The 19632-nt window shown below is 45.4% G+C and overlaps 1 protein-coding gene across 1 annotated transcript; it reads left to right on the top strand.

Annotated features, from left to right (window-relative positions):
- Nucleotides 1–1689: 1689 nt before the first annotated feature.
- On the top strand, nucleotides 1690–18070 carry LOC310856026 (uncharacterized protein; the record flags this gene model as incomplete). The annotated part of the gene is made up of 15 exons (XM_083761244.1): nucleotides 1690–1759; nucleotides 3541–4263; nucleotides 4502–4572; nucleotides 5058–5216; nucleotides 6665–6790; nucleotides 7016–7187; nucleotides 7507–7613; nucleotides 8539–8659; nucleotides 9187–9486; nucleotides 10667–10869; nucleotides 12039–12178; nucleotides 12432–12677; nucleotides 14046–14193; nucleotides 15577–15652; nucleotides 18048–18070. The coding sequence occupies 15 exons, from the start codon at nucleotides 1690–1692 to the stop codon at nucleotides 18068–18070; spliced, it is 2685 nt and encodes an 894-aa protein (XP_083617370.1).
- Nucleotides 18071–19632: the final 1562 nt, after the last annotated feature.

The raw sequence follows: 19632 nt of genomic DNA, 5'->3' as shown, positions 1-19632 counted from the left end.
TCTCATCAGGGGGCATGTAGGGGTTCAGTGTCTTACACTGACTCTCATCAGGGGCATGTAGGGGTTCAGTGTCTTACACTGACTCTCATCAGGGGCATTTAGGGGTTCAGTGTCTTACACTGACTCTCATCAGGGGCATTTAGGGGTTCAGTGTCTTACACTGACTCTCATCTGGGGCATGTAGGGGTTCAGGGTCTTACACTGACTCTCATCAGGGGGCATGTAGGGGTTCAGTGTCTTACACTGACTCTCATCAGGGGGCATTTAGGGGTTCAGTGTCTTACAATGACTCTCATCAGGGGGCATGTAGGGGTTCAGTGTCTTACACTGACTCTCATCAGGGGGCATGTAGGGGTTCAGTGTCTTACACTGACTCTCATCAGGGGGCATGTAGGGGTTCAGTGTCTTACACTGACTCTCATCAGGGGGCATTTAGGGGTTCAGTGTCTTACACTGACTCTCATCAGGGGGCATGTAGGGGTTCAGTGTCTTACACTGACTCTCATCAGGGGGCATTTAGGGGTTCAGTGTCTTACACTGACTCATCAGGGGCATGTAGGGGTTCAGTGTCTTACAATGACTCTCATCGGGGGGCATTTAGGGGTTCAGTGTCTTACACTGACTCTCATCTGGGGGCATTTAGGGGCATTTAAGGGTTGAGTGTTTCGTTCAAAGATGCTTCACCACAAAGCCAGTAGGAGCTGTGGTGGGAATAAAACCGGAAAGCTTCCAGTTCCCAAACAGATGCATAATGTCGAATGGCTTCACTAAGACACAGGCTTCATCACTGTGTCCATATACTCTTCTAAGACACAGAGGTCATCACTGTGTCCATATACTCTTCTAAGACACAGAGGTCATCAATGTGTCCATATACTCTTCTAAGGCACAGAGGTCATCACTGTGTCCATATACTCTTCTAAGACACAGAGGTCATCAATGTGTCCATATACTCTTCTAAGACACAGAGGTCATCAATGTGTCCATATACTCTTCTAAGGCACAGAGGTCATCACTGTGTCCATATACTATTCTAAGACACAGAGGTCATCAATGTGTCCGTACCTTTTTACATCTTTTTACACAATGTTCTTAGTACTAAGACCCACTTATTGAATGTCTGTCTCCACTAGGACGACACGTGGTTCTCTAACTTTCCATTTCCAAAAGTACCAACATAATAACCGTGAGAGCGTACTGTACAAATGCAACGAAATGGACCAGAGAGGCACGTGGCACATACTCACTCATATTTCTGGAGCACACTATTGTGAGGATGCGAGGAAATGAGCATTATGGATTACACGGAAACCTTGCCATTTACTGTAACAGGTGGGGGGTCATTTCATGGATCAGTTACACCCATATGGGATGACTCTGCACAATGGGGTCGGTTAGGCTATATAAACTCACATTGACATGGGATGGATACTCAAACACAAGCCACTTCAGGTAAGAGAGGCATTTGCATTATTGGTTGGTTTGAATTGATGTGTTGAGGAGGTTTTGTTGCTTTTTATCACTGCGTGATTTAAGATGCTTTTATCTTGAATGTGTGCAACATTGTGTGAATGCTCTGTGTTTTTGCATCTAAGGCTACTGTACATCCGATCTCAATTGGATATATACTGTATGCTTCGCTGTAGTCTGTCTATAGATGTTGTTTTTTCTTCCCCCCTGATCTCCAGGATGGGGATCATAGTGACCGTTTCCGGTGTCCTGCTAGTCCTGTTCATACAGACTGCTACTGGCAGGCCAGGTAAGCTGCCTACAATTCTCCTCATATTAGGGTTTACGGTATTATTATTATTATTATTATTCAAAAAAGTGTTGGGTCATTTTATCGTATATTCAGGCTTTCGTGAAGACTGGCCCTGGGCAGTTTTTAATTCAGTAATTAGATATTTGATATTATATTAATTTGATCAGACCCCCGTATACAAGCCCATAGAGACACACGGGAACTACACATTTTCATGCCACCAAATGAGACAGCGGCTCCACTTCTGCTCCGTTAGAGCAATCTCTAGGTATCATAAAATACCGACTTTTCACTAGTCGATTTTTACTGAGCCCGTAGCAATTGTTTGGGTCCCATATGTTTGATTTCTCCTTTTTAATGTCACATTAACTTACATACCTGCCATCTTGATATACAACCCACTTGTAGGCTACTATAATATACTCCATCAGTGTGTCCAAAGTGCTAGCATCGTACTGTAAATCTCAAGTTAAAGTGGTCGCATGGTCACATCCCTTGAGGTTTTCAGAACCCAGATACATTTGCATTTAGTTTTATAGGCTATTTATTTGTGGAAAATTATCCAAACAGCATCTTGCAAGGGGACCAATTATCAATAATCTTTCACTAGAAAATGTCGGGATGTCACTCCTACATTTAGCTGGGTTATTCCCCTAACTACATTCAGCCAAGTTAAGTTAAAGGACAACTTTAGTTTTTTTCAACCAAGGTTCATGTTTTAGGTTGTTATTAGAGAAAGTAAAAGGTGAGTGTATTTTTTTTCCATTTGCTGCTTTCTTTCGTTTTAGGGATTTTAGCTGTTTTTGACAGGGGGGCGGGGGCATTGGAGCATAGGGCTAAATATGTATTTATTTACAAAGTTTTATAGCGATTTATTTTATTATTTACTATAGTCCTACTAGACTCCAATAAATTACATCTGGCCATATTTGGTGTATAGGCTATATAATGATTCTGACCTTCAAATGCAAGATGGCTGCCAATTTTGAGCTCCAAAATGGATTTTTACAAAGCAAGGGTGAATACCAACCATTTGATTAGGGCAAAATAAAATTGGAGGCGCTACCCACACATTTAGCTGTGTTGCTCATTCATTACACATGGAGGCACTACCCACACATTTAGCTGTGTTGCTCATTCCACGAACACCCGATCCTTACAAGCTATACCTCATTGTAAAGGTAACTAATCAACGATAAAACTATATGAAATACAAAACTAACTAGGTATCATTAAAGGGGAGAAATAACCAACCAATTTAAGTTTCCGAACCTTTTTTAATGAGTAAAATGGCAGAATATCAAATAGGCACCTCCGTCTCTTTGATGGGTCACAGTGAGAAATTGTTGCTCATGAGGAGACATATAATTATGTGCAATGATGTTTCAGGTCAAATGGAACAAGAGTTATGCCTGTTCAAAAGTTATTGTTACGTAAAGTTAATGATGTTTCAGGTCAAATGGAACAAGATAAGCCTGTTCAAAAGTTGTGTTATTCAGCTGATTGATTACTAGCACCTCGCATCTGGCTGGCGGATCTGCCATCCACTCTTGAAATGAGATATGTCCATTGTGTTTTGTTTAGTGAAATGAGATATGTCCATTTTGTTTAGTGAAATGTGCTTTGAATAGAATCACATTGTTCAAATTCATTCATTAATCTGAAAAAACAATTATTATTCTTGTTTTCTTTCTTTTTTCTCATGAATACAGACCAAACACTTCGTGAGCTGCAGAACAATGTGACTAATAACGACCAACCCAACTTGAACCCACCAGGTTCCATCAGCTCTAATAACGACCGACCCAGTCCAGGTCCTATCAGCTCTAATAACGACCAACCCAGTCCAGGTCCTATCAGCTCTAATAACGACCAACCCAACTTGAACCCACCAGGTTCCATCAGCTCTAATAACGACCGACCCAACTTGAACCCACCAGGTTCCATCAGCTCTAATAACGACCAACCCAACTTGAACCCACCAGGTTCCATCAGCTCTAATAACGACCAACCCAACTTGAACCCACCAGGTTCCATCAGCTCTAATAACGACCGACCCAGTCCAGGTCCTATCAGCTCTAATGAAGACCGACCCAATTCGGACCCAGCAGGTCAAAACATGTCTCGCGGGTTTTTCTCTGATCTAATGGACAGTCCATTAGGAGATGTAGTGTACACTGTTTCAGATGTAGTGGACACTGTTTCAGATGTAGCAGTAGATGTAGCAGAAGATGTAGTGGACACTTTTTCAGATGTATCAGTATATGTACGAGAATGTGAGCCACCAGTGGAGCCTGCCAACTACACAGTCCCTAGTCCCTATGACTATGTCACTTATGCTGTGGATGCCTCTACCCTGGCCTTTGTGATCGACGTGACCGGCTCCATGTCCGGCGATTTGTTTCAGGTGAAAATGGCCACCTCTCAGATCCTGGAGAATACGCTCAGGCGGAGGCCCATACCTGTCCGAAACTTTGTGCTGGTCCCGTTCAATGATCCAGGTAGGCTTCCATTAAACATGGGGAAAAAAAGTTTTCCCTGTCCCACACACATTATCTGCATTTCTTTCCACACAGGCCCCAAAATACCTGTATTTGTGTCTCAATATAAGAATCAATATGTACCTATTATAGTGCATACGCAGATAGAAAAGGAATTCTAGACCAACTGACAGACCATAATCGAACAAAATGATGTATGTACAATACCATGCCTCATCAACTTAATGCTTTCTCCTAGATATTGGCCCCGTGTCCATCACGACAGACCCTGAGCAATTCCAGCAGGACCTCCAGGAGTTGTCTGTAGGGGTGAGTACCATGTTTCAGATGTAGCAGTAGATGTAGTGGACACTGTTTCAGATGTAGTGGACAAAGGGCTATGGACGGCTGCAATTTGAATCCCCCACCCACCCCTTTTCCCCCTCACTGTATATGTTTTTTCCCCATTTTTACCTGATTTCCTATTTTTTCCCCCTTTTTACCTTCTCTATGATGATTTCCTATTGTTTGGCTATAGTGTATATTTGTACATCTCTAAATGTGATGATGAATTGAACATGGTGGACCCTATTGTAAACAAGTGTAATGCTTTATGGTGTCGTCCACAGTTAACAGTCTTGTATTGAGTTGTGCTTGAAATGTAGGCCTACTGTAATTCTCCAAAACTGTTAATAAATTCTTCAATCAATCAATCAATCAATCAATCAATCAATCAATCAATCAATCAATCAATCAAACCCATATCGTCCCAGAACAGCTGCTTTATCAATGTGTTTTTTGCCTGAATCTGACAGGGTGGAGGGGACTGTCCTGAGATGAGTATGGGAGCCATAAAGAAGGCTCTGGAGGTTTCCCTTCCTCGGTCCTTCATCTTTGTGTTCTCCGACGCCAGCGCCAAGGACTTTCACCTCCTACCAGATGTTCTGCAGCTGGTGCAGATACGACAGTCACAGGTTTGTACAGCACAAGGCGTTATCCACTGGAACCTTAGCATTATCCCTATTCTGGGAACAGGGTTTCACACGGTCATCAAATTCATGACAATATTTTGAAATTAGTCCTGAAATTAGTCCTGGAAAAGATTTTGAATTTATCAAGGATCCTGGAATTTACCAAGGGTCCTGGAATTTATTCATCAACGGTCCTGGAAAAACATTTGGCACAAACCTTTTCCAAAACATGTATAACAATATATATAAGTCGTTATTCGCCAAACGGGCAGCGGTCATTGTAAGCTAATGTGTACCCAGTACGTGACAAAAAATACCAGATCTACAAGCTATCCTATCCACAATCCTATGCCCTAGGATAGGTGGTGTAGCAAAACATTTGGCACACATTTGGAATAGAATTATAGCATTCTATATTCTATGCTTTATTGTTGCTACACTGCCTGTCTTTGTGCATTGCACACATAGGAATGAGAAACTCATTGTTGCGCTGAATGATTGTTATAGGTGGCTGAGAGCCTCAGCCTGATGGCCTCAAAAGGCTAACATCTTCCCCAGTCCATATAGGGGTATCCCTTTGGTCCAGTGTTACATCAACATGTGTATGAAATATGATAATAAGCTCAAGTTTAGACTGGAACTCACCCATGCTTTTTATGGCATAGGCAGCTCCGGGCAGGATCCGCCGGGAGAAACTATAGGCACAGCTGCTGGACATGATACTAATTAATTAGAGCGACAGAGAGAGAGAGAGAGAGAGAGAGGAGTGTCTGTGTGTGTGTACGACTGTACGTGTGTGCGTCAATTTAACAAAGGTGCAGACGATCAGAAATCAGCAGAGAGTGATCTTTGACTTTATGTTTCTGTGTCTGTACAAGCGTAGGCCAGGAGCTAGACCTGTGTGGAGCCCCTGAGCTGATTCTGTGACATTGTGCTAAAGATACAACTGATTATAATTATATATCTATATGTAGAGATATAGATTATATAATATACGGCGTATGGGAGCGTACCTTTTTGTAAATCTTTGTTAGGCAGTAGCTAGGGTAGACAGCTTAGATAGTTTGAACTTGTGTAACCCCTCTTTTCCTTTTTATTGGTTAGAGTTAGGTCAGAGTGTTGTGTGACTTTAGGGCTAGATAGTTTTGATTGTTTTATTAGTTGCCCCATACAGCCTGCATGTCTTTGTGTTGAATTTGAAAGCTACTGTTATTATATACCTTTATCATTCTACCGTTGAATAAACAACAACTCTTATGCCAGCTGTGTTGCATCCTCTTCTTATACCCCTAGACATACAAAGGGGAATGTAACAGTTGGTAACAGTGATCGATTTTTTTTCTTCCTGGAAATAAAAACGTCTGGGTTTCCGAGGCTATACGCTCAAGCAAACACTGGAGGTTTGTAAGACTCCGTCCTAATCGTCTTCTGTTCACTGTGTGGTTCTTAAGGTGGTGTTTGTGCTGACTGGGGACTGCGTGAGCCGCGCTGATCCTGGTTACACAGCCTACGAGGACGTCGCAGCCACGTCCTCTGGACAGGTCTTTCACCTGGACAGCAAAGACAAAGTCAGCGAGGTGAGAGGAATTCATGCTTGAGGAGGGTGCAGAAAACTGTACCTTATCATTTTGACAGTGGTGTGGTTTCACTTTCCTGGAGGCGAAGCTGTGTACAGTATAGGGTACAGTACCTGACAGGACTTTGTCTTTGACCATTGCATGGTGTTTTTCCCACCCCCCACTTCCCATGTAGTCTTTGACCATGATATGGTGTTTCCCATGCACCCCCACCTTCCCATGCAGGTTCTGAAGTTTGTGGAGGAGTCCCTTCAGGCCCACAAGGTTCATCTGCATTCCTCCAACCACGACGGTGCTCAGGAGAACACGTGGGAGGTGCTCTTTGACCCCAGCCTGAGAGAGGTCACCGTGTCGCTCAGTGGACCGGCGCCGCAGATCGAGCTCACAGATCCTCTCGGTAGACAAAAAAATAATTGATTCATGGCAAAGTTTCTCTTCGTGTTTGACTAAAGAATGTCAACTGTATGCATGGAGCCATGCATACAGTTGCTGCATGGCCACTTTTACTGCATGGGCTATGTTCGCTTTCGCTGGTCTGCTGTTAATGCTTTTGGGTCTTATGATGTCTTATAAACATAACATATACATAAACATTATGGTGATTATTGTCACCATAATGGATAATTATGGCATGCTGTAACACCTTTATCACTTTTTAATCACTTTACCAAACTAGAATAAACGTTTTCTTAATGTTGTCTGTTGTTATTTCGCAGGTCGTACTGTCGGTGTGGAGGAAGGTCTCACCGAGCTGCTGAACATCCCCAACTCGGTTCGTGTAGTCAATCTGAAGTGCCCCAGAGCTGGAACGTGGGTTCTGAAGGTATAAATGATTTAAAACGAAGAAAAGAAACATCCCCAAACTGAAAACTACGGAGCCCCTGAATGGCCATGTAAATATATGGCCTATATGGCCATCTAAATATATTTTATCTCGTCCCTACAAGATATTATCTTGTACGTACAAGATAAAATATATTTTGAATGCATGGCCATTCAGGGGCTCCGTAGGCGTCAGTGTTCAAATGCCCTAATAGTTAGTCCCCTAAGATGCTTCTGTCCCTCCAAATGAACAGTTTGGATCTGGTCATGCCAGTGGCGTGCACAGATAGACACTAGGGGGTGCTAGAGCACCCCCTGCCCTTTTGGCAATGTGCTCTTCTTTTTTTTTTCTTAATTTGTAGTGTGTGGACCATGCGGTGACATTGATCAAATCTTTTTTTTTTTTTTTAAGATATTTTTTTTGCGGCTTACGCCTTTTATTGATTTTTGAAGGGACAGACAGTAGGCTGACAGGAAACGGGAGAGAGATGGGGGGGGGAAGACATGCAGTAAAGGCCGTGTCGGGTCCGGGAGTCGAACCCGCGGCACACTGCGACTGGATTACCAGTCCGGTGCCCAGACCGTTACGCTACGGCCTGGGCCCATTGATCAAATCTTGATAAAAAACACTTCTTATTATTTAGGCCCCCACAATCTAAAGCTATGTTTCTATGTCAGTGGTTCTTCGATAAAAAAAAAAAAAAGACCTACAAGCTCGTAGCACGCCACTATGAGCTTGTAGATCTGCTATTTTTCAATAGCTAAAGCACCAAAATGGGTTCCCGCCCCAAAATGCGCTGCACAAGGTGTCCTTTTTTCACTTGAGCACCTGCCCCTCTAAATGTCTGTGCACGCCACTGAGTCATGCCACAGTAGACCAACTGATGACGACAGGGCCAGTGAATATCCAAGCTTTCTTTCTCCAGGTCAGCTCCAGTGGACGACACACTCTGAGAGTGACGGCCCGCAGCCATCTAGACTTCCGCGTTGGCTTCTCCAGCGCGCCCACTTCTGACTTCAGCTCCACCAGGGAGAGGCCTATGGAAGGTAGGCCTATAGCCTACTGTGCGTGTTGTGTGTTCCTCTGTTCTTGTGTTTGGCAAATCTCATTTAGCTGAGATCCTGGAACGACTTGCAGACTATAGACTCAAATTGGCCTTGAAAGTTCCACTGAGAAACGTTTCAAAAGGATCATCTCAGATCGATGTACACTCAAATGTATGCACATTTTCTAATGGCCTCTGTAGCCTATAGACCTATATATTTATCATTTCTAAATTGTACATTGTGTATTTTTTCTACGCACAACTTTGCACCCTGTCATTTAAAGTGTATCACTTTGGAGATTGTTGTATATTTTATAGGTATATTTTATAGGTGTATCGTGGATGTATTATTGTTTGTTCTGTAACTTGTCATTTTCGAATTAGTACAATGTAGCATTGAAGTTTAATTTGATGTCTGCCTCTTGGCCACTTCCCACATGAAAAAGAGACTTTGTCTCAATGTGTTTTTAATGGTTAAATAAATACCAAAATAACTCATATCATGTTCTTTGGTCCCCCTCCTCCCAGGAGTTCCAGCACATGTTCTGTTGAAGGTCACGGGCTTAAGGCCTCCGGGCCAGCTCAACTGCGTGGATCTGCTGTCCACTTCAGGAGGCTACCTCCTCTCCTTTCTCCGGCCTTCTGACCTGGGCGGACCTGACCTGTGGAGCCTCCCCGGGTTCCACACGCCCTCCCAGAGCTTCTTCGTCAAGGTGACCGGGGAGGACGAGAAGGGACACCGCTTCCAGAGGCTGTCCAGTGTCAGTTACACCGACACCGTTGTTACCACTACAAGGTCTCCAAGCACAACCTCTGTGGTGTGTGAAGGTAACTCCATCTGTCCTGCTATCTGTAAACATAATACATACATGATAGTTTTCCAGGTCAGTCAGTACCCCCAGATATACGGCGCCACGAAAAGCTGCTCGTGGCAGGAGTATCTTCCTGGTTTTTAGACAGCTGGTGGATGGAAATGAAGCTCCACCCAGACAGACAGCAGAGAGCTCTACAGGGACTCAGAGCAGCAGTCGTACCCAGACAGCAGAGAGCTCTACAGGGACTCAGAGCAGCAGTCGTACCCAGACAGACAGCAGAGAGCTCTAGGACTCAGAGCAGCAGTCGTATCCAGACAGACAGCAGAGAGCTCTAGGACTCAGAGCAGCAGTCGTATACACAGACAGAGAGCAGAGAGCTCTAGGACTCAGAGCAGCAGTCGTATACACAGACAGACAGCAGAGAGCTCTAGGACTCAGAGCAGCAGTCGTATACCCAGACAGAAAGCAGAGATCTCTAGGACTCAGAGCAGCAGTCGTATACCCAGACAGAAAGCAGAGATCTCTAGGACTCAGAGCAGCAGTCGTACCCAGACAGAAAGCAGAGAGCTCTAGGACTCAGAGCAGCAGTCGTACCCAGACAGAGAGCAGAGAGCTCTAGGACTCAGAGCAGCAGTCGTACCCAGACAGAGAGCAGAGAGCTCTAGGACTCAGAGCAGCAGTCGTATCCAGACAGAAAGCAGAGAGCTCTAGGACTCAGAGCAGCAGTCGTATACCCAGACAGAAAGCAGAGAGCTCTAGGACTCAGAGCAGCAGTCGTACCCAGACAGAAAGCAGAGAGCTCTAGGACTCAGAGCAGCAGTCGTACCCAGACAGAAAGCAGAGAGCTCTAGGACTCAGAGCAGCAGTCGTACCCAGACAGAAAGCAGAGAGCTCTAGGACTCAGAGCAGCAGTCGTACCCAGACAGAAAGCAGAGAGCTCTAGGACTCAGAGCAGCAGTCGTACCCAGACAGAGAGCAGAGAGCTCTAGGACTCAGAGCAGCAGTCGTATACCCAGACAGAGAGCAGAGAGCTCTAGGACTCAGAGCAGCAGTCGTACCCAGACAGAAAGCAGCAGAGGTTTAGGACTCAGCAGTCGTACCAGCAGTGGTGAGCGCGCTCTGCTTGCACACAAGTAGGCCTACACAAGGCATAGTCATTTTTCTCATTGAGAGTAAATCTTTCTTCTTTTCAGCCGATCCACTAGAAATTGCTGAACTTGTATGTGGCCCGAGGCAAATCCGAGTTGGCCTGCGGCTGGCTAGCTTCGTGTCCTACAGGCTGGATGCGTTCTCCGGTCACCTGGACGAACGCGGCTGCTCAAATTCCACAGAGCATGACGGGATGGTGTGGTACGGAGTGGACCGTCTGGAAGGCGCCTGTGGAAACGCACTGACTGTGAGGATCTGTTTGCTAAGTCTTACGGCAATACTTCTATTCTATATCCTCCATTTCTCTCCTGTCTTCTCCTGTTGCAGGGACTTTTGTATTGCTGATTTGAGTTCCACTCAGATGCGGCTACTGTTGGCCACAGGTAAAGAAATGAAGATGCTCGCACACTGTGGGCTCCGATGCTATTGAAGTGCCTTTTTTTTTGCATAAAAACATTGACTGTGACGTTTTGACCGCAATGCTCTTCCTTTCTTTTCTTTTCTTTATTCGTTTATTTGGTCGGGACAGTGTATATTGATGAACATTACATTACAAATGCAGTGTAAATACACCAGATTTAGCAAGACTTGCTAATTTCCATCTGCAGTCCCCAGACATCAAACATCAAACAATACAAACAGGACTGACATACAGGACATAGCATACAAATACCTAGTACATTTCAAAGGTAATAAGACTAGTAAGAATACGTTTCCTCAGAGTTTCCTCAGAGTTTCCATAAGTTTCCATAACGTTTCCATAAGTTTGCTCAGTCGACTTTTCGACAGTCGACTTTTTTGTGCAAATAAAGGCACTTCACTAGCATCGGAGCCCTCAGCCCACAGTGTGAATAAATAAAGGCACTTCACTAGCATCGGAGCCCTCACAGTGTGGAGCCCTCAGCAGTGAGCCCTCACAGTGTGGAGCCCTCAGCCCACAGTGTGGAGCCCTCAGCCCACAGTGTGGAGCCCTCAGCAGTGAGCCCTCACAGTGTGGAGCCCTCAGCCCACAGTGTGGAGCCCTCAGCCCACAGTGTGGAGCCCTCAGCAGTGAGCCCTCACAGTGTGGAGCCCTCAGCAGTGAGCCCTCACAGTGTGGAGCCCTCAGCCCACAGTGTGCGAGTATCTTCATGTCTTTACCTGTGTGTATACTACTCACCACTCGGCACCTGCCCAAGTTTGGGTTGGATGTGCATGTCTTTAATTGTACTTTTTCGTGTACTGTTGGCCACAGAACAGTCTAGAGAATGATGCCCATGTTTGCGTTTGTTTCATTACAGGTTGATCTACGGACTTTTAGATTAATAATAATTAATTTGATTGTAGTATATTTAAATAATGTATAATGAGGTGTAATATACTAGTCCCCTGCTCCTGAGGAGATTGCTCAGGTTGTCCATCTAACTTGTCTTTCAGACAAACAGCACTCATGCCACCTACTACAACACTTTATATGTCTACCCTGCCTCCCTGGGAGACAGTCTTCCGATGAGTTTCCCCTTCTCCTGTGCCTATCCTCTGGACACAGAGACCAGCCTAAATGTGTTTTTCGGTCGGTAAGTAACTTAATAGTCGGTTTCATTTAACAATGTGTTTTGTAAAATTACATTTGTGTTCATCTGCCATTTGATGTAATGCCTTTGTTGTTGCTATATACTATACAGGGCATATTTAAGATGTTGACTTCTTAATTTAAGACATGACGTCAAGTGTTCTTTTTTCAAGGGTCATGATATCCTGAAATATAATGATTTGATTCAGTACTACACATGAGTAGATAACAGACAAATGTCATGTTTTCACTTCCAGGGTCCGAGCCCTTACGGGCCTGGGTCGAGAAGCCAGAGCCTCCATGTATTTGTTCCACTACTCCAACTACACCATGCGTTACCCAGCAGGCCCGGTGGTTCTGCCACATGGTGCCGACTGCATGCATGTAGGGCTGTCTGTGGAGTGGACCGACACGGACCGCTTTGTGCTCCTCCTGGACAACTGCTATGCCACTCCCTCGTACAGCCATAATGCCTCCGTGCCACACTTCCTCATCCAGAACAAGTATGTCCTACCGGTCCTCAATCAAAAAGAGAGCGAAATGAAACGCAATGACAGACCAGCGCGTCTTTCTTCCAGGCAGTGCTAATACTGTGGACTAAGATTAAAAGACTAATACTTTGATATGTGTCTGGTTAGCTCAGTCGGTAGAGCTCTTGCCTTTGCACCATAAGGTCATGGGTTCGATCCCCCCCGGGCACCGCCAACTCAGCGTATGAGTAGCACGGCTTGGCTGCAGCAAGTCGTGCAGGAAGTACTGGGTGCTGATGGTTGGTGTGGCGCTCCACCGCTGGCCTCGCGTTGCGATAAATCTGCCTGGGGCAGATTTAAATCTTAATTTAAATGTAAGAAGGCTGGCTGCGCGAGGCTACGCCACCTCAGCAATCGATCTCCCAGGGGTCTAGCACGTTGTAAAGGGCACAGACTCCATCTCCCAGGGGTCTAGCACGTTGTAAAGGGGACAGACTCCATCTCCCAGGGGTCTAGCACGTTGTAACAGGGACAGACTCCATCTCCCAGGGGTCTAGCACGTTGTAACAGGGACAGACTCCATCTCCCAGGGGTCTAGCACGTTGTAACAGGGACAGACTCCATCTCCCAGGGGTCTAGCACGTTGTAACGGGGACAGACTCCATCTCCCAGGGGTCTAGCACGTTGTAACAGGGACAGACTCCATCTCCCAGGGGTCTATAGTGCATTGTAACGGGGACAGACTCCATCTCCCAGGGGTCTATAGCGCATTGTAACATGGACAGACTCCATCTCCCAGGGGTCTATAGTGCATTGTAACGGGGACAGACTCCATCTCCCAGGGGTCTATAGTGCATTGTAACGGGGACAGACTCCATCTCCCAGGGGTCTATAGTGCATTGTAACATGGACAGACTCCATCTCCCAGGGGTCTATAGTGCATTGTAACGGGGACAGACTCCATCTCCCAGGGGTCCACAGCATTGTAACGGGGGCAGACTATTGTGTTACCAGCTGATACCGACACTCCTGGCCTACTTCTTCTTTTCTGTCAAAAATGAACACTCCATTAAGACTAGGTCTAGTCAAAATTAACACTAACACAAAAATTTAGTCGACTACAGACTATGGGCTGTATTCTGCGTGTCTTAAGTACCATGTCTTATCACTTAACTTAAGACCTGGAGGCGTGGTCAATGCTTTTTGGCCACTCAGAATAGCCAAATGGCATTGATCACGCCTCCAGGTCTTAAGTTAAGTAATAAGACCTGGTACTTAAGACACGCAAAATACAGCCGTAAGACTACAAAATTTCAGATGACTAAAATAGGACTAAAACTAAATGGTCTTAATCAAAATACCAAATCACAATTTGCTTGTCATAATTAACACTGATTCCAGGTGTCCTAGCAACCGCGAGGTGAGAGTTGATGAGAACGGCTCGTCCCTCCAGGCTCGTTTCTCTGCTCGGCTCGAGTTCTCCTACCTGCCCCTCTACCTGCACTGCAGCCTCAGCCTGTGTGACCTCACGGTCTCATCCTGCTCTCCTGTGAGTCTCACACTGCCTCACTTCATGAACGTTACACAGCATGTCACTTTGTGACCTCACGGTCTCATCCTGCTCTCCTGTGAGTCTCACACTGCCTCACTTCATGAACGTTACACAGCATGTCACTTTGTGACCTCACGGTCTCATCCTGCTCTCCTGTGAGTCTCACACTGCCTCACTTCATGAACGTTACGCAGCATGTCACTTTGTGACCTTACTTTATACCGACACTCGGCTCACTTCCATCTCTGCATCTTTACCGACACTCGGCTCACTTCCATCTCTGCATCTTTACCGACACTCGGCTCACTTCCATCTCTGCATCTTTACAGACACTCTGCTCACTTCCATCTCTACATCTTTACAGACACTCTGCTCACTTCCATCTCTACATCTTTACAGACACTCTGCTCACTTCCATCTCTGCATCTTTACAGACACTCTGCTCACTTCCATCTCTGCATCTTTACAGACACTCTGCTCACTTCCATCTCTGCATCTTTACCGACACTCTGCTCACTTCCATCTCTACATCTTTACAGACACTCTGCTCACTTCCATCTCTGCATCTTTACAGACACTCTGCTCACTTCCATCTCTACATCTTTACCGACACTCTGCTCACTTCCATCTCTACATCTTTACCGACACTCTGCTCACTTCCATCTCTACATCTTTACCGACACTCTGCTCACTTCCATCTCTACATCTTTACAGACACTCTGCTCACTTCCATCTCTACATCTTTACAGACACTCTGCTCACTTCCATCTCTACATCTTTACAGACACTCTGCTCACTTCCATCTCTGCATCTTTACAGACACTCTGCTCACTTCCATCTCTACATCTTTACAGACACTCGGCTCACTTCCATCTCTACATCTTTACAGACACTCTGCTCACTTCCATCTCTACATCTTTACAGACACTCGGCTCACTTCCATCTCTACATCTTTACAGACACTCTGCTCACTTCCATCTCTACATCTTTACCGACACTCTGCTCACTTCCATCTCTACATCTTTACCGACACTCTGCTCACTTCCATCTCTACATCTTTACCGACACTCTGCTCACTTCCATCTCTACATCTTTACCGACACTCTGCTCACTTCCATCTCTACATCTTTACAGACACTCTGCTCACTTCCATCTCTACATCTTTACAGACACTCTGCTCACTTCCATCTCTACATCTTTACAGACACTCGGCTCACTTCCATCTCTACATCTTTACAGACACTCTGCTCACTTCCATCTCTACATCTTTACCGACACTCTGCTCACTTCCATCTCTACATCTTTACCGACACTCTGCTCACTTCCATCTCTGCATCTTTACCGACACTCTGCTCACTTCCATCTCTACATCTTTTGCAGGCTTGCTCGGCGAGGGTGGCTCGTTCCGTGTCCAGCACCATGGACATCCAGCCTCTCACCATCGGACCAATCACCTGTGAGTGTTATAAAAAGCTACAATTCTGTGTGGAGTTTGCATGTTCTCCCCGTGTCCCCTAGGGTAGGTACCCTCACATGTTCTCCCCGTGTCCCTTAGGGTAGGTACCCTCACATGTTCTCCCCGTGTCCCCTAGGGTAGGTACCCTCACATGTTCTCCCCGTGTCCCTTAGGGTAGGTACCCTCACATGTTCTCCCCGTGTCCCCTAGGGTAGGTACCCTCACATGTTCTCCCCGTGTCCCTTAGGGTAGGTACCCTCACATGTTCTCCCCGTGTCCCTTAGGGTAGGTACCCTCACATGTTCTCCCCGTGTCCCCTAGGGTAGGTACCCTCACATGTTCTCCCCGTGTCCCTTAGGGTAGGTACCCTCACATGTTCTCCCCGTGTCCCTTAGGGTAGGTACCCTCACATGTTCTCCCCGTGTCCCTTAGGGTAGGTACCCTCACATGTTCTCCCCGTGTCCCCTAGGGTAGGTACCCTCACATGTTCTCCCCGTGTCCCCTAGGGTAGGTACCCTCACATGTTCTCCCCGTGTCCCTTAGGGTAGGTACCCTCACATGTTCTCCCCGTGTCCCTTAGGGTAGGTACCCTCACATGTTCTCCCCGTGTCCCCTAGGGTAGGTACCCTCACATGTTCTCCCCGTGTCCCCTAGGGTAGGTACCCTCACATGTTCTCCCCGTGTCCCCTATAGGGTAGGTACCCTCACATGTTCTCCCCGTGTCCCCTAGGGTAGGTACCCTCACATGTTCTCCCCGTGTCCCCTAGGGTAGGTACCCTCACAAAAAACATGCAGTAATCCTGGTCTCTAAACTGCCTCCCCCTGGCCAGCCGGGGCGCCTGATGGAGGGGAAAGGAACTGGTTGGAATAACTTGTTCCTTCCATGCGCTACGTCCAACCAGGTTGGACCCCCTGTCAGGTGTAAAGGAGCAACTTGGACAACTTGCATGAAGGAAGCATGCTCTCCCCAGTTTGGCGGAGGGTGTGTAGAGCCCAGGATCACATTAGATAATTGACACAGGGGTTACAAAATCATGGGATTCAAAAAAAAAAAGAAAGCTACAATTATGACCTTTTATGTCCTACCAGGGCCTCACAATAGAATATGTGCATAACTGTACAGGCCCGGAGGCAGGAGACAACGGTGTAGGGGGTCATTTCCATGAGTAGAGGGGGCGGCCATACATTTGCATACTCATGGGCGCTCGGCACCTGTCTGTCTGTCTGTGTGCTGCGGTGCGTTCTGTGCTACTCTACTGTAAGTGACGTGCGCCCTTTGAAAAACAAATCTTGGCTAGCGGGTCAAGGTGGTACGTTTTAAATAAATTCCAGGTTGCAGCTTTAAGTGTATTTTTTTCTCACTGGGAACATTAACCATTTCCTTTTTTTGTTCTTGTTTGTTCCCCGGATCTTCAGGGGAACATGTGGCGGACTGAAACGGAGGGGATTCTTCAGCGATGCAAGGAGTCCCATATTATATTACTACGATTTTAGATTCCTGTGATTTCTGTGATTCATATATTAACCCATTCTGACCGGGCACCCATTTTGGTGTTAGCATCATGTTATGCTTTAGCTATTGAAAAATAGCAGATCTACAAGCTCATATCGCGCCACTCGGTGGCGCGATATGAGCTTGTAGATCTGCTATTTTTGAAAAAATCGAAGAACGACTGACATTTTTAGAATCTGATCTCAGGTCAGAATGGGTTCATCAGGCCAGTGTGTGTCCGGCGGAAACCTCGTATGAATCTGATCTCAGGTCAGAATGGAATAATATGCAACAATCAAATCCTCATCAATCACTCGTTCATTATCCGTATTGAAGCCTCATGGTGTCATATACTGTACCACAAGTGCCTTCCACTTCATTACCTTAAAGGGACACTTCACCCTTTTTGCCAAAAAATATATGTTAATGACGTTTAGAAGCTTTAGATCACTTTCCTGGGGGTATTTATGTGTGTAATATGTGGTTTTAGTTATTTTAGATTGTAGCAGTGAGCCTGTTGTCTCTGATGTCATGGACACTGGTCTCACTACCTTCCTGGACTACAATTCCCATAATTCTTTGGTGCACTGCTCCTCCTTGTGGATAGGGGGAGAGCTGTCTTACTGAGACAACATGTAGTCCAGGAAGGAAGTGAGCCCAGTGTCCATGACATCAGAGACACTGGGCTCACTGCTACAACCTAAAATATCTAAAACCACATATTACACACATAAAGACCCCCAGGAAAGTGTTCTAAAGCTTCTAAACGTCAATAACATATATATTTTTGCAAAAAGGGTGAAGTGTTCCTTTAATTACATAGAGCAGCATGTCAATTAAATGAAGGACAGCTGCTGTGTATATAAGGAAGCTAATGTGCTTGTTTTCTCTTCTCTGTTGCAGTGCAGAGGCTGGGTCCAGACTAGAGAGACACACAAAACTCCACATTCCTGCCTGTCATAGTTGTATGTTTAATGTCACACGGTGACCGTTTAGACACTCTGTGACTTGTTACGTTTTAGTTTTGGCTCCTGATGACTGTCTGAGATAGTTTGTTTGTTGACCAATTCCCAGCTGGCTTAAGAGGAATAAACAGCCTACTTGAGAACAACTGCCTGTGTCGTGTCCTTCTGTGCCCTGCGTTGTGACCCGCTTGGTCACAACTTACATTAACATTACACGTAAAACTCCATGAATGGACAGTGAACAATTAAGGAATGACTGCTTTCATCTTTTACGCTCCAGACCAGGGGTGGGCAACTGGCGGCCCGGGGGCCACATGCGGCCCCCACCTTCACCTAATGTGGCCCTCAGGTTAAAGGAGAATTCCATACTAAAAGGCTTTCTTACCTTTCTTTGCAGTTGTTACGTCCCCATCAAAGAGGTCCAGGTGTCATTTTGTGCAAAAGCTCCTTATTGGCTATTTCCCCTACCATAAGCCCTAAATGAATTGCATTGCATTGAATGGGATGTATGGGGTGTTGTGCTAATTCACTTATTTCCATCGAAATAAGTAGTAAAGTGTGCCGCTTGGGTTATTATTTACATTATGAAGAGAGGATATATATAAAAAATATATAATTTTGAGCGATGGAAATAAGCAAATTAGCACAACACCCCATACATCCCATTCAATTCAATGCAATTCATTTAGGGCTTATGGTAGGGGAAATAGCCAATAAGGAGCTTTTGCACAAAATAACACCTGGACCTCTTTGATGGGGACGTAACAACTGCAAAGAAAGGTAAGAAAGCCTTTTAGTATGGAATTCTCCTTTAATGTCAGAATACTGATATAATATTGGTTTCAGCTGTTACAATTCCACAACATGCAAACATGACCCGCTTTAATTACTTCAGTCTAAATTAGTATAGCTCATTGATGCTCAACACAAGTATAATTAAGGAGTTAAAGGCATTTGAAATGACATAAAAATGTTAATTTTCAGGATTCCAATAAAAAAATAGCAAAAAACTAATTCAAGATTTAAATTTCGAATATAGCAAAAATAGCTGATCTACAAGCTCAAAACGCACTGCGACACGTTTTGAGCTTGTAGATCGGCTATTTTTGCTATGACAGTAATACAGTATATGGCCCAATAGAGTGAGTGTGGAAATATAGTGGCTCTCTCCATCGTCAAAGTTGCCCACCTCTGCTCCAGACAAATGGCAGAAACTCCAGGACTCTCTGAAACTGGACAGACTGGTCTCCGTATTATAGAGTCATTTAACCCATTCTGACCTGAGATCAGATTAATACGAGGTTTCCGCCGGACACACACTGGTCTGATGAACCCATTCTGACCTGAGATCAGATTCTAAAAATGTCAGTCGCTCTTCGATTTTTCAAAAATAGCAGACCTACAAGCTCGTATCGCGACACTCGGTGGCGCGATATGAGCTTGTAGATCTGCTATTTTTAAATAGCTAAAGCATAACATGATGCTGACACCAAAATGGGTGCCCGGTCAGGGTTAAGGCACTA

Source organism: Protomyctophum parallelum (assembly GCF_964188405.1).
Source record: "Protomyctophum parallelum genome assembly, chromosome: 1".
Lineage (NCBI taxonomy): Eukaryota > Metazoa > Chordata > Actinopteri > Myctophiformes > Myctophidae > Protomyctophum > Protomyctophum parallelum.
Note: the sequence above shows the minus strand (reverse complement) of the source record. Positions and strands in the feature narration are given on the sequence as shown.